At 44.3% G+C, this 27910-nt stretch overlaps 1 protein-coding gene across 1 annotated transcript; it reads right to left on the reverse strand.

The window, feature by feature from the left end:
- Window positions 1-616: 616 nt before the first annotated feature.
- LOC308123343 (inactive phospholipase C-like protein 2) lies at window positions 617-26185 on the reverse strand. Its single transcript, XM_080485775.1, has 12 exons — window positions 25539-26185; window positions 15043-15144; window positions 14688-14837; window positions 14349-14509; window positions 12792-13260; window positions 11435-12652; window positions 11106-11355; window positions 10688-10974; window positions 9810-10013; window positions 7734-7809; window positions 1856-1965; window positions 617-1731 (listed from the first exon to the last, which is right to left on the reverse strand). The coding sequence occupies exons 1-12, from the start codon at window positions 25767-25769 to the stop codon at window positions 1549-1551; spliced, it is 3441 nt and encodes a 1146-aa protein (XP_080341901.1). The 5' UTR covers window positions 25770-26185; the 3' UTR covers window positions 617-1548.
- Between the last annotated feature and the right edge of the window lie 1725 nt (window positions 26186-27910).

Genomic DNA, 27910 nt, shown 5'->3' on the forward strand with positions numbered 1-27910 from the left:
TGTTTGAGGAGGCTTTGCTTGCTTTCACCACACCGAGCGACACTTTAATGTGTTTGTGTACAGTGGGAACACGTGGCTGCTGTGTATGATGTCGATTTTTAAACATTCGAGAGTTGTTTTAAAGATCGCTTAGGTGTAAGAGACGTCGACGCGCTAACATTTGCATCCTAAAGCGTGCAGAATTGCACAAACATGGTCAGTAACGTTTGACATGTTCGCCTTGTCGGTGTCTCGTCAAATATGAAGGTTTAAGCTCAGGTGATTTTCGAATTTGAATAATGAAGAACTGCACAGTGATGTAGAAATGAGCGCCTCACAACATTTCTTATATAAGATAAACCTCAGTAAAATACCCAATATTGTTTCAGTTTTTCCCCGTTGAATTAATGACTTTAATCGTGTGGGGTTTTTTTTTTTAACCTTTGAGCCCCGAAGCTACAAATGAAAACTGATTAAAGCCTTTCATCTGCCATATTAGAGAAGCACCACAGGTCTGTTTCCCGGACACATCAGGTGAGCGTCCCCGGCTGTCCTCTCGGCAGACATTGTGCTGCGTGTCACAGCGAATCAGCACACATCAAAGCCAAAGTCTCGCAGAAAAACAGTGGCGGACATCAATCGTTTAAAAACTAGTTTTATTTCCAACCCGACTCTTTAGGAAGAAAACGGTGAGCTGTTACAGAACAGGTCGAGCTGCATCTACTGCACCAATAAAATGTGCCTGGAATGTTTTCGTTTAGGATCAATAACTTATTGTAAAATATACTTTACGGCGAAGGGATAGAATTACATACTAAAATACTGTACAGTGTTTTCCACACAAAGTAAGCACTTTGAACACAAGTCTAAATTTGTTGGGAGGGGCAACGATTTGAAATGTAACCTTGGTTTAATCAAGCATGAGATTTTTCCAGGAAATACAAAAATACGGAAGATTTTAATGTGGGATGATATTTAGAGGATCTCGTAGCGGGACAAAAACCTTGAGGTGATCGGATGTAAAGCAGCAAATCAGGATCAAAATGGATCTAGTTGGAGTATCGTAGAGATTGAACTGATCCACAATATACAGGAAGAAAAACCTGAAACGGCCACGGAACTCGCCGGCAAAGTTTCCCATCTTTAACTTGCAGTCGAAATGTCCTGAAATCTTTGACTTGATATCTGCTGATGGCAACTTTGGTGAAGTACGAGCTGCCGCCGTGCGGCGCTGGCTGCCGTCCCAGACTGTTCTGGAGAAACTCTCTTTATGACACATCTTGAGCCTCAGAAACATTGCACATAAACATTTGATGTATTTACAGTTTTAAGACAAATAGCTGAACCTTGGCTTTAAATCCAACTACATTCATCTCCCAGCGTTGCGTTTCCTGCGTCTCCTCTCAGGCTTTTACATTCATCGACTCCTCTGTCCCTCCAGAGTCTGGTTGCTCGCGATAATACTCCCAAAGTATTAAAAAACTGTTTCCCACTGCGGCAGATTAAGACAGTGGGAATAAATGGACGACGCTGAGACAGTTTGTCACAGCAGCATGGTCGTCGGCTCGCTTATGCCGAGGGCCCCCGAGCGTTGGCGGCTGCTTGGTCCTCCGGGCCTCGTCTTGTTTGCGAGCGGACTCTTCTCAATCCGGCGCCCTCCTTGGTGAGGTTCCCAGTCAGGGCGGCGTCGTGCACCTGCTTCATGTTCTCCTGGACTTCAGCCTTGGCGTGTTTCAGCAGGTCGGCCTGGCCCTGTGAGGCAGGAGACCAAAAGACATAAGCAACCATTTGGGAGCCAGACATTGTTGCGCCGATCGACGCCCGAGGCTGGTTGTGCTCTGCGGGTTGGCGTTTGGTTCGTTCCGTTGATGCTGACCTTCAGGATGGTGATGTTCCAGCTGAAACTCTCCAGCGCTCGACTGATCTTGCATCCCTTCAGCCCCTCCTTCGTCGCCAAGCTTTGCAGCTTTTCGTGGAACTCCATGGCTGCAAGGGAAAACAAATTATATTTTTTACTGATCACGTTGGTTTTTGGGGACAGAATTGTTTGGTGGCCTTGTTTCAGAAGAGGGTTTTTCAAATATCGTCATGCAAACATAAAATGATGATTTTAAGTCATCACACTGCAAACAATTCATGCCGGCTGTACAATAATACTGCAGTAATATTGATCAGGATTGTAATATATGTTCACATAGCATGCTGCTCACTGATCAAGCAAGCTATTCAACATAGGACTTCCTATACTCCAATAGTTTTTCAAATGCAAGTCTTAAATCTCTGCAAATTCCACATATCATGTTGTGTCAATGGGAATTTTTCACTATAACGAGGCAACGTGTAATTTAGTTCCAAAGCTGTGAAAGGCTCTCTTCTCTCGATTGAAAATATATTGCAGCCCCATCACAGCAGCGGTGATTTAAAGGGGACATATCATGCTAAATCCACTTTTTTAGCCCTTAAATGCATTTTGTTGTATATTTAGAGTGTTTAGAAGTACAGAAAAGTTCAAAGTAGTCTCTTCAGGTGCTCCGTTGATATCTTTATATTCTGTTTTGGTCATATTTTGCGATCGGTTTCGATTTTTCTATTCTCTATTACGTTTTTTGAACAATGACGTCACAGTATTCTCAGCGGAACTGCCAAATTAGGACATCGACATTTCGAGCAATCCGCCATTTTTGTTTCTCGCTGCGATTTTGTAGTCCAACCGAAGTTACGAGAGGATAAGTCGAAATGTTCGGTTGTTGGATGTAGTCACCCACAAGTTTCGTTACACCGTCTCCCAGCATCAGAACCTTTTCGAAGTGCCTGGTTGAGTTTTATTTTTCACAGAAATGTACCCACATCTGTGGGTAAGGTCATTTTTGTGTGCGCGAATCACTTTAAGGACGACTGCTTCAGCAACCTCCGCCAGTATAAAGAAGGATTTGCCGAAAGACTTCGTCTGATTGAGCGGTCAGTTCCTTCTATCTATGGAGACGACGAACAGAGCACTTCGGTAAGCTGTATATAACGCTAAAAAGTGTGATGATAAGACGTCCCTGTCATTGTTTTGTTAGCATTAGCAGTTGCACCGTCTTCATATGTTAGCGCTGTGTGCTCGTTTTAGATTATAATGTAACTTCTGTGTTAAATAGTCGTTGTAATACAGGCAGTATTGTAGTAGTGGGCATGGATGGAGAAGTTAGTGTAAATATAGTAACACACCATTGCGTTACATCCATATGAAGACGTTGTTCTGTAGGTGCATCATCGTCATTTTCATCTCGCTCCGCCGGGTCCGACTCTGGCTCCAACATGTATGGCTGGATGGACAAATCTTCCCTTGTTGACATTTTGTAAATAATGTGTGAATATAAAGTTTCTGCGCCGCTAGATAATTGTATCTGTTCTATCAAACTACAAAGATGGCCGAACAGGGTGACGTTGAACCGAGTGTCACCTCTGCAACCTGGAGAGGAGGCGGGGTATGAAGTGTCTCATTTGCATTTGAAGAGACCGCCCCAAAACGAGTTGCTCTCAGAAGCGCATCAGAAAAGGGGTTGAAAAGGGGCCTGTGGAGCTATAATAATGAGGAATTCAGACCCAAGCATTGCAGTTTCGCGTTGTATAGACCACAACTGTATGATTTATATGTAAAAAGGAAGGATTTAAAAGCATGATATGTCTCCTTTAAAGCAGCGAGAGAGGACCAGGCAGGCTGGCATGATTGAGCTAAAAAAAAACGCTTTGGCATTGTCTGTTGTGGGTATTAAAGCTCACATACTGCACAATTCGACTACTCTAAATGGGACAACAGAGTACTTTCAACCAACCTCAGACAAAGTGTTTCAACATAACCGAACAAAGAATGACGGGATGCCGTGGCTGCAAAAGCAGGTTGAGGATGGCGTGCGCACTCTGCAGAGGGATTTGAAGGTGAACCACCGTGTTGTTTGCCAGTCTCATGCAGGACTCCTGCTATTACTGGCTTGTGAGTGTCTGATCAGTAAACACAGTTACAAAAGGGTAAATCACTGTTCCTGCAGGATTCATCAACCTCAGCGAGTTTCTCAATATTAAAACATGTCAGTACAATATGTCTGACTCCGGTTATTTGACTACAGGTAAATTGACAATTTGGATAAAGTTTTTTTTTCCTCCATTATCTTAAGCATCAACTTCACTGTTGGCCATCTTTTCCTACTCTTATCGTTTGCTTTTCCATACTCCCTAATTCCATACATTCAAAAGTTCTGGCCTCATATTTGCACAAGAATATTTTTTGCCTCGTCCGGTTTCCATCTTTTCGTCTCCTGATGGACCTACACTCTGAGCAGATGTTTCACATTGACGGGGTCGAATTGCCGAGTCAGTGTTGTGTTTATCAAGTATTGCTTTCAGTTCGTCGTATTGAGACTGAAGTCGCGGCTCAACGGCACTGGGAGGGGAAAAAGTCAAAACCCTCATAATTGTTTAACTTTGGGCTTATTTTTGCCAAACGGTGAAATGCAAAGAAACGACTAACCATGTCAAGGAATGACACGAGGTGTGAATGGAAAACCAGAAATATACAGAGAGAGTAGGACAACGTCATGGACGTCAGGCCGGCGGCTAGTTTGGAGTGTGCGCAATGAGTTGTGCTGTGTGTGTGTGTGTGTGTGTGTGTGTGTGTGTGTGTGTGTGTGTGTGTGTGTGTGTGTGTGTGTGTGTGTGTGTGTGTGTGTGTGTGTGTGTGTGTGTGTGTGTGTGTGTGTGTGTGTGTGTGTGTGTGTGTGTGTTGTGTGTGGTTTGCTCTGGCTGCCCCGGGCCACTGTCCCACTGTTACCATGGTAACCCGGAAGTGGGTTAACATAGGGCACACATCACTGTGAGCCATCAACGAGAGCCCAGACGTAGAACATGCCAAGTCGCGGACCACACACACACGTACGCACGCACGCACGCACGCACAGCGACAGTGTAAACAGGTTGGGCAGGAGCGTAATTTACCAATTCCAAACACATAATTCCTCGTGGCCACTAAACATCTGGAAGCGCTGGACACACACCTGCATACACATACGACGTCGCTGCTCCACATTCACACACACCTACATAAGTTGCCTGAATAATAACCTTTACTGCAGGGTTGCTAGGCAACTCAAAGCCTACGTGCCAGTATAGTGTGTATGTGTGTGTGTGTGTGTATTTCCTTGTGAAACCAAGTGAAGCCGGGGGGGGGGGTGACGGACAATATTTCCCAGCCAATACTGGGACAGTACATACACACAGAGGAACTGGGTCTTCACCAAGAGGCCAAAACAACCTTAAGGGCCAGTGAATCAGGACGTAGCTGGAACGTGTCCCTTTCACTCCCTGTCCTCTGACTGAACTGCGAGCAGTCAGGATGGAGACGATCGGACTTCAAGTCTGATCAAGTCATTAGGATACAACTGCACCATAAGCTGCGAGTGTAAAAAATCTCTACTTCCAGATGCATGCCTCAGCATGATAGAGATCAGGAGACCGGAGGGGAAGCAGCTGATCAGCTGAGGTTAATAAAGGGTTAGTTGACCTAAAATACAAGCGAGCATCTCAGCGAAGCCACAGGCCTCAATTTTCCAAGTGTGCAGACTTTGACATGCTTTGAGGACAAACAGCAAGGGTTGACGGTGGGAGGAGAGAGGAGTCATGGCACAGCTCCTCTTCACTTCACGTTATCACTGCGGCCTGTCTGTACGGAAGCACAGGAACATAATCCATCATCTCTGATGCTTTGATGTGCACTTCAGATTTTAATTTTATAGATGGCTGAACAGCACAATGGGCTACGAATGCTTGTTATCACGTATGTTCTGAGGAGCTGCAGGTTAGTTGATATGTCAACAGATGTCATTAACTCTGTGATATTGCTTTGGCCTCACAAAAATGGGATTTATCCTTCACCTCATAGAAGGTCTTGCGGACAAAGTGGATAAAAATTGTCTGAGGGTCAATGAAAACTGCTCCTGGAACGAAATTTCTTAGAAAATCTGTAAAGATTTTTGTAAATATCCTGTTTTTACTGATCCCAGGTGATTCAACTTCCTTTCTTGCTCTAAGAGCAGAGAATTCTCAGCCAGAAACATGACTAGACTCTTTCAACTATAGACTAAAGCTATATGTGGCTTTCGTGTGAAGGTCTTTTATCCCAAATGTTGACTGGATGAAGCTCCACTGATGATCACAGATATGCCATAAAGCAACAGCTACCTTAGAAAATTCTGTGTTTTCCCAATTTAGTTGTTGAACCACCTGATAAATACTGATATTGATGTGATTTCATTCCGTCTCGTCCCTTGGGGTCCTTGCCTTCCTCGCAGCCTCCAGCTATCTATCTCTGCCACTCATCTCCCCATGGCTTTTGTCTCCCTCTGCGTTTCATGTGTCGGCTCTGATGTAAATTCCCAACATCCATCTCTGCCACCAACAGTCCCACAGCTCCCGCCGACTGACCCGCTTACGTCTCTCCCACTGCCCACCCACTCTTCCCAGATGACGAGGTGGGCCTCCGTCTCGGGATCACCTGATCACCATCTTTACTCCACACACACAGGAAGAGCTTTGTTCACCAGATCAGACCTCGGCTCTGCGGCTGCTCTCATTAGATGAAGGTGCTGGCACCGGGCCGACGGCACAGGGCTGACAATCCCACACTGAAAATCCCACTTTGTCTTAATATGCGCTCACACAATATATAAAAAACAAACTGCAGTTCTGCCCCGAAAAGCCAATCGATATGTGACTTTCTGTTGGACCCTAATAGAGCCCAGAGCTCAGTCCAGTACAGGATACACAGAGTCTGGAGACAATTTAGAAACAGCGTTTATCTCCATCAAATATCCTCCACAGTGGCCTCAGCTGAACCATGGTCCTATTCTGAAAATATAATTCAGGTTTAACTTAAGTTCTCTTTTTATCCCTCCCCTCTAGTCATACTTCCCCTTTATCGGACAGTCGGAAAAGAAACATATGTTGACGTTTGAGCTCTTGTTAAAAAAACACTGATGCTTAAACATTCTTTTTGAAACTAAAACATATAAAATATGTGCCTGCAGATTTCAAAGTTAAGCACTTAAGACACACAAAATATACCATGGAGGTTTTAAATTGGTTGCACCGAGCCATTGGTTAACACTGCAAACATCAATCAGGCTGTCTCCTGGGTGTCAGCCAGAGACTGAATCAGAGCGAGGAACGTGACATGGTTAATGTGAGCGCAGTGGTGTGTTTATGGCGTTGTTTATTGCCACTATGCCAACAGTGCGTCTGACTAATGTCACATGACCCAGGGGGCCCCGCTGGAGTAAACAAAGCTCTGCCAAAGATCACGGAAACGATATCAGCAGGTCAGATTTTTGTGCCTTTCCCTGAAGACACAGAAGGATGATTGAAGATTGGGAGTTTTGCCAGCTTGAACCCCGTCAATCCAAGACATCCAGATGAAACGGGTCTCACCTTATCTAATGGCAATTAGGCAGATGTCTGCACAAGATGAGGCAAGGAGAGGCAAGGAGAGGCAAGGCAACGAAAGGAAAGGAAAGGAAATAAGCTAATGACAAAAGCATGCTTCCTCTGTGGTACAACGCTAAAGCTGAAGAGGCTGCGTGGGAGTTGTCATGAGTGAACGAGGAACATGGGCCTAGCCTGGGGTCTATTCATTACACACACATATATTATAACACACGCTCCACATAGCAGTATCTCACACAGCCACACCAGTGCAGACACACACCCGCACGCCTACGCACCCGTTGTCTGTATATGCAGGATCCTGTCGTAGATTCCAGTGGAGAGCTCCATCACTGCTCTGCTCGCATGGACCATCTGCAGTCAGGGAAATATCTATTAGCACCTAACACAAATACACACACAGTTGTCGTGCACCGTGAAACCTGGACTTACGTCGCACTCTTGTTTTTAGTGTGTAAATCACACCGTCAAGGACATACGCAATCTGCTTTATTGTCTGCTGGAGAGGAATTACATTACAAAGGAAAGAGTGAAAACAGGCGGGTGTAAGTCAGTACGAGCTGGATGTTCCCAATAAGCAGCATATGTTAGTTGTAAAACTGTGGGAATTGCAAGTAAATACATGCACACACACTTGAAAAAGTGACTAATGTGACAGCTTTTCTAAAGTAATGACCATGCACTCGAATAATCACATACACACACGGGGATGACATGAGCAGCTTCTGCCTGATTAATTGTGCACCTTCTCAGAAAAACCCTGCTGGGACTTGACCTCTCTATGGGAAAGAAAGGCTGTTTAACAAATAAGGGATTAACTACAGAAGCCTTCAATGACCATATCCAGCTCAAAACACACACACACACACGCACACGCACACGCACACGCACACGCACACGCACACGCACACGCACACGCATGCACATGCAGTCCCATTTCCTGTCACTAGTCCTTTGCCTCTCCCTCTGGGCGTCAGAATTGAGGTGTGGAATCCATTTAGCTGAACAACATTCAAATATATGCTAATGGTATTCGGCACCAACACGAGCGTTTTAACTCTGATCCGCATGGATGGAAACACAACAAACACACACACTCCTTCTCACGTGCACACCAAGGCACAAACGGTCGCAGGTCTGTGCAAATGCTCGATGCACAGCGGTGACAAACAACTGTAGTTAAATTAAAGTGTCACGGATTATACACCGAAACCTTAATCATAACTTAATAAGACTGGAAATAGACGCATTTATCTCGCTGAAGCCGGTTTATAGCTGGAAAACATGAGCGTCTCCTTTTCCTCAATCACAATGCACGTACGCTCACATTGCATATGTGCCTTGGATAGAAGGTCTAAATTGGTAATTCATCCTGACTGTCCATCATCCTGCCCAAGAGATTCCTGACGAATCTCTAATATAAAACATGAGCAAGAGCACTTTAAGCAAATACTAATTTAAGAAATATTGCAGCAGCCATACAGGAGCCCAAAAAGAGGGCATGATGTTTTTTGCCACAGCAAATTTGTAATATTTGAATATAGGATACCAGTTCAGTGAATGCTGGTCCACAGCTTTACAAAACCCAGCATTACTGGAAAGCCACAAGGAGACCCAGAGGGAAAAGAGGAGGCAGTGACTGAAAGAGATTAATGAGGGAAAGAAGGAATGGACACAGAGACAGAGACCACAGGGAAATATATTGGAAGTCAGATATGAGAAGTGAGTGCAGAAAGAAAGGACTGATATTGCATCTTGCAGCTGTGACACATGTCGAGTAACCCCCCCCAAAAAACCCCACTAAAACACTATGATTCACTTTGCTTTGCTTTATTGGCCGGCAGAGAGTTAACTAACAGACCATTTGACCTTACTCGGCCCTCTTTACTCCCGCCCTCTCTTCCTCTTTGTGTTTGTATCCGCGGGGCATATTTTCTCGATGGCTCGCTTTATTTTTAGAAATCATTACATAAATTAAGTCTGTTAAATAACTCGATGAATGTCTGCAGTTGACTTGGGTGGGAACTCGCCATGGATTTAGGTCAAGGCGAGGATGTCGCGGATGTGTTTACGGGATTTGCTAAGGCCAGAACGAACGGGGATGTTGTCCGATACATAACAATGAGACCTCACTGAGTTTTTCAGAACATATTGGCCAAAAAGGAAGCTTTTGTTTGGACGAGGGATATTTATTGTGAGACTGAGCCACCAGGGGAGGGGAAGTCACAAGCTCATTTATTGCTTTTGTTTGGGTTTTTCCTTCCTTCTGATGAATTTCAAGTTCATGAGCTACGGCTTTATATACCTCCCAAGTACACGACGAGTATGACCCCTTCCGTGTTTTGCTTCCTCACCATGTCATAGGTAGAGACGACTCGGCGAAGGACGTCGGGCAGGGGCCCCTGGGGCTCCAGGATGGGGTATTGGTCCTTAAGGTCAAACAGAAGCAACGGCGTCCCCTCTGGTCCTGACACTCTGGAGCTGAGAGCCAGGATGCACTGCATGAGGTTAGCCACGGCCGACACCCCACACAGCTCCCTGAATACTGCTACTGAGTTCTGTTTGAAAAGATAAGACACTTTTAATATGCATACTCATACATGACTATACCTTTGATCTTCTTGATCAAAATGTTTTTGCTGGATAAAAATCCCCTAAAACAAACGTAATTTATATAAAAAAAAATGTCTTCCCTTCTGTCTTCCACAAGGTTCAACAAATGTCACACACACTCTCAAATGTACTCAGGTAATACAGACAACCGCTTTTGAAGGACCTTCGAGTGAATTGGAAGAAATCCAGAGAGGTGGAAAACAACAGTGTAACCACACAGACAAAGCATATAATTACTGTTTTATTGCAGCAGGCTGACACATGCACCCACAAACGAAATTGCTACCTTCCTTTAAGGTGAGTTCAGCTTTTAACAAAACAACATTGTGAAAAACTCTTGACAGTTTTGTCTTTTCCAGAAGTATACATAATATAAAAATTGTCATCAAATTACTCAACAAAATCTAATTAGGATAAAGTTAATCTGTAATCTGAAGTCCAATGTCTGATCTATGGCCACAGTTCCTATTATGTATTGTTCATTCTGGTAATTATTGCTGGATATTAGTAAAAAAAAAGAAAGAAAGAAAGAAAGTAGGACTATGTGTATTTTACACATTGTCAAATGATCACACATGTTGAAAATACCAAATGGTGATGAGCGTTATCATTTCCTCACCTGCATGTTTCCCCTCAGGTCCGTGGCTTCTCTCAGCAGAGGAGCAGCTGACTTGAAAGCCTCATCCACAACCCGTACTCCCAAATCCCTCAGAGCTGTGTAGTCCCGTCCCTTCCGAGCCTTCCGCACTGAGAGACCCCTTTTGTGGGGCTTGCCCCCTCCTCTACGGTTGGTGAGGGCCACGTGGACGAAGAGCTTGGCGTGTGGAAGGTCCTCTCCCGTGAGAGACTGCAGAGGTACGTGTCGGTAGCCAGGCTGGACACACTCCAGTGGTATCGTGTATTGACCTGCAGTGAGACCGTCACATTTCAGTTTGGAGCTTGAAAAACGCTGATGAGTGAAATATTCACTACCGACCACTCTTGCACAAAAACAGATAGTTCAGTGTTATTCTATTTATTCTTAATCCTTTACTGACCAATGAATTCATCCCCAATGAAGTCGTCATCCAGCACCACGAAGCGGACCATGGCGAGCTCAGGCAAGTTGATCTGGAACTCAAAGCTCTCATCAAAGACGGGGTTGTCCCCGTTCTGCATTACAGTCCTGGTGCGGCGCTCCGTACAGTCGGCTGGGATGCCGTGGATTTCCACATACACGTACGGGTCCACCACATCCCCTTTGGCCCCGGAGCCTCGTGGCTTCGGCAAATTCTGACCGCTAATTACCTGGGAGGAGAGAAGTCGCAATGGTGGGGTCAGAGCAAGGGTACACCTTTCTACTGATCCATGCATAATTCTACCACACCTTCACATGGAGCAGCTGTGGAGACACACCAGGCACCGTGTCCCTGGTGTCCGCACTGAAATACGACACCTCCTGCCGCATAATAGCTGGCCGCAGAACGTAACCGCAGTTCCCATTCTGTCGAAACCAGGCCGTGTTCAGGTCCATCATCAGCCCGGCAGTCTGGAAATTCATTGACACAATCTGGCAACCGCATTTCCACAAGTCCTGGGGGTTCATGTTGCTCGAGTCAATTCGCATGGGACTGGGATACACTCGTGTTAGGAAGTGCTTGTTGTGGTTGACAAAGTCACCGGGGCTCTCACCGGTGAGACGCACAGCCAACGACTCATGGAAGGAACACAGTTCCCAAGGTTTTTGGCTTTTAGATGATGTTGGAAAGTCAATGAAGCAGACGGAGCGGCAAAGGCTTACTAAGCCAGAGAGTTCCTTTAACAGTTGGAGACGTTTGGGAGGAAGAGGAACGGGATTAGGCTGAGCTGTTAAGGATCCTGTTTTAGGACCCGTGTCCTTGTCGCTCCCTCCTGGGGTCACCCCTCCACTATTGGCAGCTTTCATTCTCTGACACATCTCTGCCCCTTCATCCTCCTCACTTACCTCTCCATCCTCACCACACAAAGCAGGCTCCAGTTTTTTACCTTTTAGTAGGACTCGATGCCTCAGGGCATTTGGCGACGGGAGGTACAAGGCCCCCTCTTCTGGGAAGTCTGTATACAGCTTATCACCAAACACCCTCACCAGATGTTGTAGCAAGACTTTCTGCTGTGGCAGTGAACAATGGTTTTCAATACTCAGAATTAACGGATACTCTGATGCCACAAACGCAAACCTTCCGATTGCCTCTAAAACACATCGCAGAACCAGTGGTGGGGAGAGGGAGTGTCCGGTGCACACCACCGGCTCTTCCTCGGGGCCGTCCCAAACGTCCACCTCCACAAATCGACAACCCATCTTCAGGGCGCGGATGTACCCGGAGATATCCGAGGGACCTCGGAACTGGTCTTCAATGAGGTAGGTGTTGTGGGAGGAGTTGATATAGTAGTGGGACAAAGGCTGGCACATGTCCTGGCACACGATGTCATGCTCACGGTCAAAGAGGTGGCACTCTGCAGAGGTGAGGTAGCTGGTGAAGCCGTCCAATGACAGGTAACCCTGCTGGCGTCCCTCCTCCGATGGCTCATGGGACAGAATAAGTTTCATGCTGGTCTCCTCATTCACCTGAAGGCAGAAGAAAACAGAAATGGAAGAGAATGATCATGATATTTAAATGAGCAACAACAGTAACACTTCGATTATATTCATCTGTGAATCACGGAGATGTTCTGTAAATGTATATACACTGATTAGTTTTACCCACTTGGGCCATGCCCTGCTCAGCCTCGATGAACCTCATTAGATCTTTGGTGTTCAAGAACTCCTTGTTGCTGGAGAACTGCACCAACAGAAAGTAGATCTCTGGACGTGTGCAGAAGTCATGGAAGACCTCAATGAACTCCTGCTTGGTGACGAGCTCGTTTCTTCCTGTTATTTTTTTGTTTTCGCTGGGGTCTTTGAATGCAGATCCGTTATCTAGACTGAGGCCACACATCCTCTCCCTAACCCTTTGAAGCTCTTTAAACCTGTGCTCCAGTTTGCCACTGCTCACTCCAGGGTTCACACTTTGGATCAACTTTACAGCTGACGGGAGGCAAATCCCTTCCTCGACGTCTTCCTGTTCGTCCGAATCAACAGCAGAGGAAAACAAATGCTCCAGCCAGCCAAGACGAAGGCTGTCCTGGCTGCTAGCCAGCATGTCCAGGGCATGTTTCCCATATTGCATCAGGTACCTGAAGGCAGAAAAACAGAGCCCTATTTAGTTTAATAGAATATTACTGTTGTAATTCTGAATAACAAAAATTTCCATTTTCCTTTCAGTCATTTTACACTGTCTGAAATATATAATACAATATCTTCAGCAGCACAATCAGTTAAGTCCAATCATGTTTACTGGCACAGCCCTTCATAACAAAGGAAACTTGAAGGACTATACAAAGGAATCAGCCCACCAAAGTCTCACTGTTCTCACTGAATGCTGAGGAAAAAGCAGAAGAAACCCCAAAAAACATTGTCAGACAGACATGAAAGACTGACCGAGATGAGTTGAATCTATTTAACCTTCCCTGTAACATCAAACCACAGTTCAACCACAAATAACACCTGTGACTACTTATTCTACTATATGTGTCAGAAAACCAGCACAGGAAGACAGCAAAGTGTCTGACCTCCTGTCAAATTCAACTCTTACTAAAGGCTGAGCTTGTGAGGGCAGATGCTGCCTGGCTTCAGGTCGATGGAAACCAGTGAGGAACCAGTCCCTTAATTGTGTGTAAGACTACATGGAAATTGTATGTTGATGCTGATCAGGTTTATTTATGTTCAACCATTGTAAAAGTTGGTCGTAACCTCAGTCATAGTAGAGCACAGAATGTCAAACAGAAGTCAAATGCTATCCTACATTAATTTACAAAAGACACATTTTTCAAAGACTTGCCATAAATATCTTGAAATACAATTCAGCTTAGAAAGAAACAAACAAACAAACAAAGAATGAACTAAGTCTGATCTTAGTGGGTTTTCTATCAAAATAACATTTGCAAATGATATCAGAATTATCACAATTTATTAAATTTCCTCATATATTTTACATGTTTTTTATTTTGTGTGTATTTTTCACCACCTTTTCTTTCCACTTGATGACAACATGTGATGTGTTCTATCTATTCTACCTTCAATCTGCTTTAGCCAAGCCTTTGGATGTGGTTAAAATTTCTCTCATATGTTTCAGATATATCGCCCTGCAGACAGTGTGTCACCAAGAAGTTAATTATGACCCACAAACATTGTTCAGGGGCATAATTTCATTGTCATATCATACCTCAGGCCAGTTACCCAAATGTTAGCCACTTCAGCGGAGTTAGCCACCAGGTCTAAGCTTTCATAAATCTCTCCATAGATGATGGAAAATGCACAATCCTCCGAGATCTGGTCATGCACTCCGCTGGTGCGGAAGGTTTCTGTGTTACGACCTGTCCGGACCTAATGCATGAGACCAGGAGAGATGCAATAAAGAAAATCAAAAATCAAATACAACACAAAACAATCAAACATAAACTGTTGTTTTGTCACGGTTCAAAGCTGTAAATATAGGTTTCAATCTGAAAGATTCGGTGAGGTTGTTCATGAAGTCAGGATGAATTTCATTCTCGTCACTGACCTCACGTATCGAGTCGAGAGAAACTCGAGCTTTATCTGACTCCTTCTTGGATGGCTCCCAGCATAGAGCCTGAAGGCCTGCATCCAGAAGGTAGTAACGCTGGTAAACACGCGAGTTGGGTCGGATTTTTTTCAGCTCGCTCCCTTCAACCTGAAGATGAAGACGTAGAGGACGTTTTAACAATGCGCGGCACAGTCCGCTTCAGGCCGTGAACAAGCTCAGCTGGATGTTCAACAGCCTCAGAAACCTTTGATCCCACAGAAACTTTTGATGCACGTATGGCACATTACATATTTAATGTCCGAGCACATAAAGCTTTTGTCCCATGCCAAAGGTCACACAGTAACTGACCCACCATTGAGTGGATGCAGTCAGCAGCACTGCTGATCTTCTTCTCCGACAGACTGCTGCTGAAAGAAACCGTCTTCTTCCTGTCCCGACCAGCACGTGATCCGTCCTAAGAAGGAGGGAGTGAAGGAGGGAGCGAAGGATAAAAGGATGGGACGGATAAAGGCAGAAGGAGGGGGAGGGGGAGCGGGAGCGGGAGCGGGAGCGGGAGCGGGAGGAGGAGGAGGAGGAGGAGGAGGAGGAGGAGGAGGAGGAGGAGGAGGAGGAGGAGGAAGGGTGTAATACAACAAGGAGAAATGAGTGGAGAGACAGACAGACAATGATCCCTCTGAAGACTATTCTTTGCTCTGGCATGACAAAAATGTGTCCAGACCAGAATGGATCTCAAAGGATTAAAAGCCATATCAGCTTATATAAGCATACATAAACACAGATTATTTGGTCTACCATGAAGAGCCTCCTCCTCCCAATCTGCTATTGTTTTTCCTGATACCATGCTAAAAGCCTTTGCTTGCCCTTGCCCTTCACCATTACACCATTAATCATACCTGACTAGACAGAGGCGGCAGGCTGCAGCATCCTAATTCTGCCGCTCCACAACGATGCTGGCGGTCCCAATCAGTTTATCTGAGCACACCATCACAACCGATCCATCTGATTTATTGACCAATCAGATGTCACCCCCGCAAAGAACCAGAAACTAACAGATAAGAGCATATATGTGGGCAAAGTTATTCAATTAAGGATATATTAGTCCTCGTCAAAATCAAATCAAAGGCTTCATTAAAGCAAATCGGATGGAGGATAAGCAGGATAACAAAATTACATTGGAGTCGATCCCGAGTGGAGTGACTGAAAACACAAACAGCCACTCACACAATCAACTTGAACGAGAAAGAATTGAATGAAAATGTAAAAGGAAAAACTTATGGGTCACAAAAATTAGATAAAAGATGAATTGATTGCATCATTAGGACTTGCACAAAATGCTTCATATACATGTTTTCAGTGGAAAATTAAATTCAGCAACCTGTTGCTTTATCCTGTTGATTTGTAGTTCACAAATAGGCAAAAGTCCTGTTTTCTATAAATGCTTCCGAAGTATCAAAGAAGTCATTTTGACCACCAATAAGATTACAAATAATTTCATATTTATCATAGATGTTCATGAATACTGATGCGTGGTTGAAAAGCTGCACTCGCGTCAGCGTAACTCTGATTTCATTCAAATAAGACTTAAAATGAACCTCAAGAGCACTCGTCTTGTATGAGAGAAGAGAGGAGGGAGGCCTTCCTCTGAAAGAAATGTGATGAATATGAAAGGCAAGAAGAGATAAGAGAAAAAAGCTGTGTTTCATCTAAGGAATATAAATGAACACATGAAAGAGAAGTAGCATAATTCACAGAAGATGAAAACGCTTCCACTCAGATGGAAGGAGTCTGGCTACCCGTCACAAATCCTCACAGAATCAATCACGTCATTGGGATACAGAAGTGTTTTCAATGGCAACAAGTTTTTTTGTTTGTTTTTTTATTCCCGTGATGAGGGAAGTGCTCTAAAAATATCGCGGCTGCCTTGGGGTATGACCGAGGGAGCGAGAGGTTGCAAGGGCAGGACCCCTTTCCAACCTCGCTTTGCAGGAAAAACGAAAATTGTGGGCTGTTTACGCACCATTAAAAAGGATTTTTGCACAACAGGCAACAATCCATTTCAACAGGAAAGCTGTGAGTTGTAATTGAGCTAATTGATTTTGTCTTATTGCAAACCTGCCCCCTCCGGAGTGCTGCGGCAACACCTCTAAAATTAACTCTACCTGAAATAGAAAGAGCCGGATGCAGCGCCAACACACCAGCAGTAAAAAGCAAATCAAGCTGATCATTGAAATAACGAAGTTCCGTTAAATAAGCCATCTTCTTGTTTTCTTTTTTAAATTCTCATACGCTCCTGGGAAAATCTCCCAACAAATGCAAACACAGACACTTTTTCACGGTGCTGCGAGTAGCTTCCACTTTATCATTCACACTTTCCTTTTCTTTCATGCAATACAGTGGCAGCCGTGGGAGATTAATGCTGGCCTCAATCTATATCTCTTCCTGTGTGTGTGTGTGTGTGTGTGTGTGTGTGTGTGTGTGTGTGTGTGTGTGTGTGTGTGTGTGTGTGTGTGTGTGTGTGTGTGTGTGTGTGTGTGTGTGTGTGTGTGTGTGTGTGTGTGTGTGTGTGTGTGTGTGTGTGACATTACCAGTAATAGTCCCTCTGCGGCTGTATCAGCACCAATCGCTGTGCACTATCCAGTTTAGAAAGCCCACATAAATAACGTTATCTCCCGTGAAACTGTTGAACTATTTGACAAGAATGAAAGACTCTCCCGATTAATAGATAGGCCATAGGTTAAAATCATTTTTGAAGTGGTGAACACTTTACCTCTAAAAACTGATAAAGCCAACTGTCAGAAGCTCTTTGAGCAGAGAAACAAGAGGATCCTTCTTGAGGCATGCTCAGCAGTTGACATTCAATTATCTCCTGTGTGGAGGCTGCCCTGCGTGCTCACCTCTGATGGCCGGCGACATAAATTACAGCTGGAAAGAGAGGCAGAGTTCAAACACACAACCAAACAACGCTTACGTCACTGTGGACTCTGAATAAATTATCCTGGCACGATAAAACTAGAGGGCACATTTTAACCTGCAGGAAATGGGGGGGGGGGGGGGGGCTGATTTTTCTGTGCAGAGAAAGAAAAAAAAAGTCTAGAGAAACAGATTAGAATTGCGAACACGCAGGAATTCAAAAACAAGCTGGGGCCGCCATCCCCTGATAAGACTCCAATTCCATTTTCACCTAATCTCTATACTGTAACGCTCCTGTCACAAAGACATCACTTTGGTTTTTCTCACATAAAACAAGATGAGCCTCCAAAACTGCCACCACCACGCTTCAAAACAGGAAGCAGCCTGTCACGCCGTCACACAGAGTTTCCTGTAACTCTACAGAGAGGCCGGTTAAATGACAACAGAGCAGACAGGCAAAGAGAAATGTGTAAAACCGTCTTCACAAAGCTTTAGATTGGGCTTTTTTAAGACTCAGATCATGGGACCGGTGTATATGTGCAAAACGTTTTGGCAGGACCAATAAACATCTATTTTAAAACACTATTTCTGTTCAGTACCAAAGACACATGAAAACAGAGACAACCAAAACCACAAAGTCCATGGCTGTATTACCTCTAAAAAGAAAACTTTGAGGACAAAACACTTTCAAATGACATGTTGTAGGATCCTCACCATCATCATCATCATCATCATCATCATCATCATCATCATCACCACAATAGCTCAGTGACTGAGAGCACCAGAATGTAGACCAGGACTGAAGGTTGCAGCTGCATTGGTGAGATTCTTCACTTTGTGTCCTTGAGCTTTAGAGCTCTTTCTATCTGGAGAGCTGGTGGTGATGTATTGTATGAACTCTCATATTTTCTAACTGTATAATGCAGCGTAACCCTTTAGGCACCTTTAACATGACTATACAATTTGTGTGCGTAGTTTTGGGTCAGAGAGATAGTGGTGCTGCTGTGTTTTATTTGTTCTCAGCTGCTGAAGAGATTCAATTAGTTTAAACATCAGGGATGACCAATACTTCATGTATTTGCATCAGCAAATATTGTAAATTCAACATTAATCCAATATGACATTGCAATCAAAGAGCTGAAGTCACATTTATCTATTTGTATGCAGGGGTTTTCTTTTGTTGTTGTAGGAACAATATATTCTGAAAGGACTATGAGAGGAGGGAAAAGTGTTCAAGTTTTAACAACAAAACCTGGTAGAGAACCGAAGATTTCATCAGCCATTATTACATTTGGAACGGCTACTATATACTTTGAGACTTGTCTCTACCCGCCTCGTGTGATGGAGATGCTTTCAAAGAATGAACTTTAAAAGAATAAAAGTTGAGAAGTCGCATCTTTGAAATGTTTCCATATTTCGCCTCGTACAACTGTGCAAACGTTTGATCTTTTTAAAAAGCAAACGTGTACATTGTGCATCACAACTAAGCAATAATTAGAAAAGTTGTCTTTTTGTTTTGACATTTTTTAATCAGCAAGATTTTTTGTTTGCTTGTTTGCTGGAAATGACCCAAAGATTACTGTGAACAAATCTGGATGGTGTGGCTGTGAGATTACTGGTGTCCCTGTTAGAACATCAACACTGATTGAACAGATGGACAAATGGACAGAGTGTGAGAGGAGTGAGAGGGACTTGGTGGCGGAACACATTTGATGTACTTATCAGAGGACACACAGATTGACAGAGAGTAATTGGGAGACTTGGAGAGAGGACAGACATAAACAAAACTGTAAAAATAGATAAGTTAAGCAGAGGAAACGCAAAGAAATATAAATACAGCTGCTTTTGGGCGATGGCGATCTATCTTTAGTGCGGACACCGTGAGCTTGTGCTCGTTTTTGCATATATTTCCCCGTCGGGTACCACCGTGGGCTCGTGCTTTCATTAGTAAGCTCAGATGCATGCATGCTATGATACATGACGGCAAATGTGTCCATTGATGCAACAAGCTTGTATCACTAATTAGTTTGCTGGAATCAGCAGAATAAGCAGGCAGGTCATTAGCAGGTTTCTGTCTTTGATCTGTTAATTAAGATTGAAAGAGAAAGAAAGACGATTTTTTTTTTGAGTTGAGGGAGAGTGAAAATCGGTCGGTATTGTGAACAGCCCTGCCGGTGGCTTTGAGTGTATGACTGCACATGATGGATGCTTAATGGCATAACTTTATTCCAAGAGCCTTTCACCCCAGAGCACAACACCACGGGGGGGGGGGGGGGCTTGCAGTCAAATGTGAGATGATCTATGTAATGTGCAAAGCACCATCTACCATAGTTTTAAAAATCCGGGGGGTCCTTCAATCAGAGTCTCACACGCATGACAGCAGCGTAGTTTCAGATGAATTGATGTATTCATCAATCCGAGCCTCCGCGCAAGGCGTAGGCTATTACACTGTGGGGTAACCATGGCAACAATAATGATGCTTTAGACAATCATTCTTTCTGACAACACAACACACACTTGATGCTTTTCCTCCACCTTCACATCGTCATTTATTTTTGTCCTGCGCAAAGCACTGAAATAATCTATGAAAAGAAATTGATTTGGCTTTAAGATACGAATAAACCTGCAAGCTCTCCCTTTAAAGTGAGAAAAAAATTTACTAAAATTGACCTTGGAAATTTACATTTATGTGCATATGTGATTAGATAAATAAAGTTTGAAGACATTATCTTTGAAAATTGCCTGTTTTTCTCCTTCTTTTTATAACTGTGTATTTTGGGCGGAATGCATGAACAAAATTCAGAGTTTCCATTTTATGTGCATGAAAAATGCAATGCAAAGATCTGAAACTTAATAGTTAACCGCTTTAAATTTTTATGAGGTAGTAGGCGGGCCTGTAATAAAGAGGTGATGATGCATGCCCAATAATCTGAAGCTGCCTGGTATTAAAGCCCCAGGGTAAGCATTGTCGGAGTTACCCCACCTACACCAGAACGTTTGCTCGCTCGCTGTTTTCCTTACATAAAACAGAACTTCAAACTCTAGAATCTGTATAAAGGATCGGCTCCTTTTTTGAACTGTCTCACAATGATGAGATGACGGGCATTATTTTAATGAACACTCGGAATTACCAGCTTCTGATTACACACTGGTCACACCAATATCACAGTGGAACTGTGAAGAAAGTTCAATCAAAGAGCTCAGTGGTTCGTGAATAACCCGGCTGCTATTGCTGAATAGGACTGAATGATCTCTATGCCTTTTGTTCACCCTTCCATCCCTCTGACATAAAGCAGGAAACAGGCAACTGTGAGGGCCGCAAATAGTGTCATCCTCACTACCAGAGGGCCATAATGCGGATTTATTGGAATTATGGCAGCTAATGTTTTTGAAATGGGACAAATTATATGTCTGTAATTTGAATTATATTGCATGCATTTGATATGACAACCTTGAAAGAAACGGACTATTACAGTAGTCTGGGGTAGTTTAAACTGATGCCTTGCTCCAGTCATCTTCTCCACTGTTGTCATCCAGCTGTGGGTGGCTGGAGCCAATCTCAGCGGACTATGGGTGAGTACAGGGTGTCCCACCAAATACATCAGTCCATCACAGGGCAAAAACAAACAGTTACACACACTCCCATCCACACCAAAGGGTAGTTTAGAGCCATCACTTAGGCTAAAAGGCAATGCAGTGGGAGGAAACTTACCCACGCACAGCGAGCACATGTAAACCCCACAGAAAGGCCCCCTGGCCTCACCCAGACTCACATCAGAGATATTCTCACTGTGAGGAAAGTGTTCCCACTACCCACCGAGCACTGCCCCATCATCCTTCCCTTATCTGTGAAAAAATAACTATATGGAGTGTTACAGGTGCATATTAACTCCTTTAGGTTAACGTCTGTGCTTATGTTAAGATTATAATAATCAATAGATGACTGAAGGGTCGACATTCAAATGGAGACACAGTTAGGGTCGTAAAGGTGCTCATGTGAAACTCCTGAGCAGCCATGTTTTTTCCTGCCATATCAAGGGGAAGCTGTGGCTTGGTTGGTAGAGCACTTGTCTCCCATTCGGAAGGTTGCCAGTTTGATTCCCTTCTCCACCTGTCAAAGTGTCCTTGAGCAAGACACAGAACATTTTTTCAGTGCAGTGACAATCTCAGAGCACAGAGTTATTATTTCTATACACAATCTTTACTGTACATATCGATGTATTTAGAAACAAGTCATTGCTATTGCAAAACATCAAATATTTCACAATCAGAGAAAGCCATACACATATTGTTTGGGTGGGGTTTACACATGCGTCTGGGTTGTGCTACAGAGGCAAGGACACTCACAGATGATGTAGCGGACTGAACAGGAAGAGAGCTCAGCGGAAAATGTGGTGAGCATTCACAGCAAATCAACGAGGCTCTTCCACTATGAACCCCTACCCTTGTGGCAAGAAGAGCAGCAGATGCTCTTTTACACTTCAACCCTTTGAAGTCCTATGTGCATGCAAGCACACACACACACATAATCAAACACACACACACACCACACCACACATTTAAGCACGTAAAAGGTTGGACTTGAAAAGGTCATCTTGTCACAGGGCTAACCACAATTTCAGCCGACGAAGCATTTGCCGAAGATATTGGCGTCACTCAGACCGAGAAACCGACAATCGAGAGACTTGAACTGGTCATCAGCTGTGAGGATGAATGCAGTGCTCAAAGTGGAGCTCTTGCACGCCTCAGTGGAAACTTTGCTGTGCCTCACTAACTAGGCGACAATTCAGACATCCCCACACACACACACACATATTACTGCAGATACAAGGGTATATGCACGGAGCCAATACAGAGTACAGACGCAGAGACATTCAATCACCAGCTGAGCTCGCAGCTCTGAGCAGTCGCTCCATCACAATCAGTGAGAAGGTTGATCCCCTCCCTGGGCCGTATGGGGCAATGCTCATGTGGGCAAAAGTGCTTTAAAGCAGACTAAGGATGCTGATTTGAACTGCGGGAGGGGAGAGCTGAGAGCTGCTCTGCCTCAACCACTAACCTCCCCAGCTGTGTGCTAACGCCTCTGGCTGACGCTGCTCCGGCAGCCACACACACACACACACACACACACACATACACACACACACACACACACACACACACACACACACACACACACACACACACACACACACACACACACACACACACACACACACACACACACACACACACACACACACACACACACACACAGAATGAAGACCCCCATTACACCGCAATAATACATTTATTGAACATGAGAATGGGTTGAGACTTTCATAAAGACGATTGGTTGTTTGGTGAAAGGTTCGGTGAGAAGAATAAAACCACTCTCATATCTGTCTGTGCAAGTAGAGAAGCTTCCCTCTGCTCTCGTGTTTCTGCTAATCGAAAGGTAATTGAATGAACTGTATCAGGGCTCTTGTGTACTAGTGAATACATTAAACACATGTGCAAACAAATCAAATTCATTTCATTTTCACAGAATAGGTTTACTGTGTGTCCTGGGTATCTGGGTAAGCGTCACTGTCATTCACAAACAGTTAATAAACTGGTGTCTTGTGAACAGAAAGCTGTAATTTTGTGAAGTGTGTAGCTTCCAATCACATGCAGTCATACAGACATTTCCTTGGCATCAGTAATGAGAGAAGTGAAAAGAAGATATTTGTTGTGCAGAGCTGAATTTTACTAGAGGGCAGGTCTGTGCAGATGTGTGTGTATGTTTGTGTGCAGGAAAGTGAAGACAATCCACATTGAACTTTAAGGAGGCCTAAAGTGAGCGGCCACCTAATTTAGCCTCCGTTTCATGCAGACAAGTGCAGGGTAGAATGAATGAGAGGGCAGCATGATGTCCCGACTGATGAAATACAATCATGACCAGTGTAATTACCTTAGCTGAAACCAACAGGGACACACACAATACTGGGACATAAATCCCGACTCCTGCTGAAATCAGTGTGGAATGTCATGTTTCCTGTTTATCTACCTACATACCAGTGGACTCCTATTGTGTGGAATCCTGACTTCAGTCGGAGGGGCAGCCTGGCAAATCGAGAAACTTGCTGCTGTGTTGAGAGATGGATTTACAACTCTTTGTTTTTTCAGACTGAGTGCCATCCATTTAAAGTCCTGCTTATGATTCAAAGCACAAGCGAGTTTGTGGTGAAAGCGCGAATGGCCGCTCATTGGACACTGAGCATTCCTGGATAAATGTGCCCACTGAACAATAAATCAAACACAACATCACCGAGGCATGCTAATTTCTGCTTCAATACAAGGGAAGCATGTGAAGCGTACAGTGTGTTTTCCCACGCTGTCCCACACCACCACTCTTTAAAGGGAGAGCAGCAGCAGGGGTAGAAGCGATGTTCCGGGACCATTAAATGTCGCACATCAAGCACGGCGTGGCGTGGAAGGCGCCACCCTCACCAGGAGTTACTTAACACCATTTCGCACCCAGATCGAGCTGCCAACCTTCAAGCAAAACAAAAGGTTTCAAATCCTCTGTTTCAAGCTGGCTGCACTGTTGAGAACAACAGTTGAAAGACGAGAGAGCGGCCTGTGTGTGGGCACGGAGGTGAGAAACATTTGTCTGTGCGTATTTCAGTGAAGGCGTAAGCGACTTGTAATCGCCAACTGCTTTTGACTTAAGAGCAATATTGCAACATGAACCGTGTGAGGAAATTGGCCAAGAGGCCGTCTTCCTGTCTCTTGCCGAGTTGGAAAGAAATCTCACACAGATGATGACATGCTTGAATATTCGTGCCTTTGCATGCTGGAGCTCTGGAGACAAGCAGGAACTAAAGATCAATATAAGACCTCCTACATGCCGAGGGGCTGAAACCATAAAAGGAGTAAGTCGGGGGGGATGAGTTATTGATTTACCGTTATTGACATGGCAATACTTCAAACGCTGTTTCAGTCAAATGAATGCAACACAAGTTGTGACTAAGTGAGACATCTTTGTGAGGAGCTTTATTCAAATGAACTCTGAGCTCATGTAAGCACAGATGAGCGCAGGCAGAGGGGTTAATTGGACAGGGGTATTCAACTATGAGCCATCCAGGGTGGACCGAATCTAATTTCTCCTTCTAATCAAAGACCATGGTAGGTGGCTTCACTTATTAGTTCCTCCCCGTCCTCCCCGTCCTCCCCATCCTCCTCCTCCTCCTCCTCCTCCTCCTCCTCTTCCTCTCCTCTCCTCTCCAGACTGTTACTAAGTGACAATGGCTGCTGGAGTCTAGGAGAAAGGAAATCTAATTTGCACATAAGTCAAAAATGTCTGAAATCGAGAGCAGCCTTTCGTTCTTCTCGTGATTCCTGGAAGACAAAACTTGCCATCTGTATGACAAACTCGCTGTCATCTCCAATGTGACACTGTCTGGCCTGATGAAAGGCACAAAGCACTTCTACTCCAATTTTCCTAAAGGACAAGTGCAGCCACAAAGGTAAGATGAGGTGACGGGATTCTTCTGCAGGTTTGACACAGATGGGGAGAGGAAGCTGACAGAAGGCAGCACCACAGTGTACAAACAGTTTTATTTCCAGGGTTGCAGCTTGATTTAATCCAGCTGTGTTTGAAGGGGGCGATGTGAGTGCATGACATACATGGATGACACAGTGGTAGACTTTTAGATATTTTTCTTAAGAGTCATTTCTTAACAGGAGAAACATTTCCAGGGGGCTGTCGTGTTGTCACCTATAATATTGAGGTGATTTATGGCCGCATGCTGCTGTGCTCAGGATCATATTTATACCATGTGGCATAACTGCATGGTTTTGCAGTCTGGTCTGGACTTGCAACAGTTTGCGTGCTCTTTTTCTTCTTCTTTTTTTTTTCTTAATCAGGTCTTCCTCCAGACCAGCTGTGCTGCAATGATGTAAATACTGGCCTACCTTAATCAGACTGCTGCGTCGGGGAATTGCTGGACCTGTGTTCTCCCACGTCGGGGACTCACAGCTGGACTCGGTTTGGACTCTCCTCACGGTGTCTGGCGCGCCACAGTTGCCGTTTGACACGGGCTCTTCTCGGTGCGCCTCCAGGCACATTCCGGCTCCTCCCGACGCAGGTTTCCAGCCAGCAACCGGTGGACTGACGGCGCTCTTGTTTTGTCCAAATTCAGCCATGGTGACACCTTCTTTTTCCTCCCCTTTAGAATCACTTCTTGTAAAAGCAGCGGAGCTCAATAATCGAACGCGCCGCGCACGGACGCGGACGTGCCATTGCGTGAAGTGAGCGATTAACGACGCGCGCCAAGAGGAGAGGAAACTTCTCTCTCTCGCTCTCTCTCTCTCTCTCTCTCTCTCTCTCTCTCTCTCTCTCTCTCTCTCTCTCTCTCTCTCTCTCTCTCTCTCTCTCTCTCTCTCTCTCTCTCTCTCTGTGTTTCTCACACACAATGAGGGGGGGGGAGGCGGCGAGGGGGAGAGACAGCTGTGAGCGACAGCAGTGACCGACACACCTTCCACTCCTTCCCCCGACGACACCTCTCACATCTCCGCGTCAGCTGGTTGTGCGCTTGCGTTCAGGAAATTTTGCTGGCACTGAGCTTGTCTGCTACTCCTCCTCCTCCTCCTCCTCCTCAGCGGCCGCCGTGGACTAAATCCTCATCACACCGCTTCACAACATTACGTAAAAACAACAAAAATATATATATATATTTTGGACGGGCACCACAATGCAACAGCAAACAATAAATCCATCATCTGTCTCTTCTCATATGAGGTGGATGAAAAAGTGGGTGGGTTTGTTTTTTCTGTATCACATCTCCCTATTAAGGAGTTCGAACTAATCTCTTGATCAGTGATCAATAAAGCTCAACAAATCAGTTATTGCCACTAATGAAGAAGAACCACCAGGTTCCCAGGTTGTGATAGGACCCTATTTTTGTGAAACACGCACCATAATTGATTCACATTTGGAACAATGGCATGGCTTTCCAGAAAACGATTGTTTAGGCATTTATATATCCAAAAAGAAAACCCTTCCCCTGCAAGATAGGTAAGGGCCTCTTCATTTCACATTTTTTCTCCACATCACAAGACAGGACATGTCAGCTGAGAAGAGTTCATGTAGTTTCCTGTGGTCTTGCATAGTTTAAATATGCAGACTCTGTATATTCAAGTTCAAGTACATCCACGTTCAAGATCTGGCAAAATGCCAGACCTCCAGTCAATCATTGTTTGTTGACAGATCTTTGCCATGAGATGTATCACTATTAGACAGTTTCAATTCATTTTTTTTATTTTTTCATATTGGTTTATGCACTTGAAATGAGGTGCTCAGGGCTCATGATGACCTGAATCACAAGGTATAAAGTCTGTCACTCTCTTTATTTACATTTTTGTGAAATGATGAGATCAGGAAGTAGAGTAAGTCAGTACAGACACACATTGATGGAGAGCTGATGTTTACCAGCTACATCTGCCTCCACAGCAATGACTTTATACCAGGTACTGTTATGAACTTTGATCAACTAGGACACAGATTTGTTAACTAAATTTACCCCGATATGGTTCTAGATACATGATGAAATGGGCAGTATTTTTACGTTCTTGGCTTTTACGCATGTATTGTTGAGGTCCTCCCTCAATCGGCAAAGACAAACTAAAGCAATTCAACACTACCACCAAGTCATGCTTTCATTTTACACAGAGCCCCTTTAGAAATGTAGAAATCAAGCTTGTGCCATACTACTGGTTTTATAATCAACATGGTGAATGGGCAACAATGTTATTACAACTAACATTTTAATATTTGAGACAGTATTAGTAGAATCTATAATCTCACCGAAATCAGGATGATGGATTTTGACAGAAAACGAGTTATTGTGCTGCAATGCTCAAGGTTCAGTGCTAAGATGACATCCTCAAGGGGAAGTGCCTAACAAGATGAGTGACTTCGCTTTACTCATCCCCCTGAAATGCAATTAAAGGATTTTTATCAATCTCCCAGGGTGAACGCAACCACAGGTGTGTGGAGGTCATGTAAATAGACGAGTGGCCACATCCCCTGGGCAGCAATGTTTCTGTGACTCAGCAGGACAAACAACATGCTCCAAATAGCTTCAATGACTTGGGACTGTTGACTTCATTATTGTACAAATCAAGGTCACTGCATCATTTGCTCACACAAAACCGCAGTGCTGTGTGATTTATGCGCTGGAAGCTTGTCCCGTTTCCTGTAATAAAACTCTTTATCATTGAGTTAATCATCAAGGGGAATCTTATCTGAAGAGATAGAAGTGTCTACCATTTCATTATCAACTCTG

Source organism: Lipophrys pholis (genome assembly GCF_963383615.2).
Source record: "Lipophrys pholis genome assembly, chromosome: 17".
Taxonomy (NCBI): Eukaryota; Metazoa; Chordata; class Actinopteri; order Blenniiformes; family Blenniidae; genus Lipophrys; species Lipophrys pholis.

Coding starts and splice junctions, on each gene's coding strand:
- LOC308123343 (XM_080485775.1), bottom strand. CDS start 25,769: ATGGCTGAATTTGGACAAAACAAGAGCGCCGTCAGTCCACCGGTTGCT. Junction 13,261..14,348: donor ATTTGGGTAACTGGCCTGAG/GTATGATATGAC, acceptor TTCTGCCTTCAG/GTACCTGATGCAATATGGGA. Junction 10,975..11,105: donor CATTGGGGATGAATTCATTG/GTCAGTAAAGGA, acceptor GTCTCACTGCAG/GTCAATACACGATACCACTG.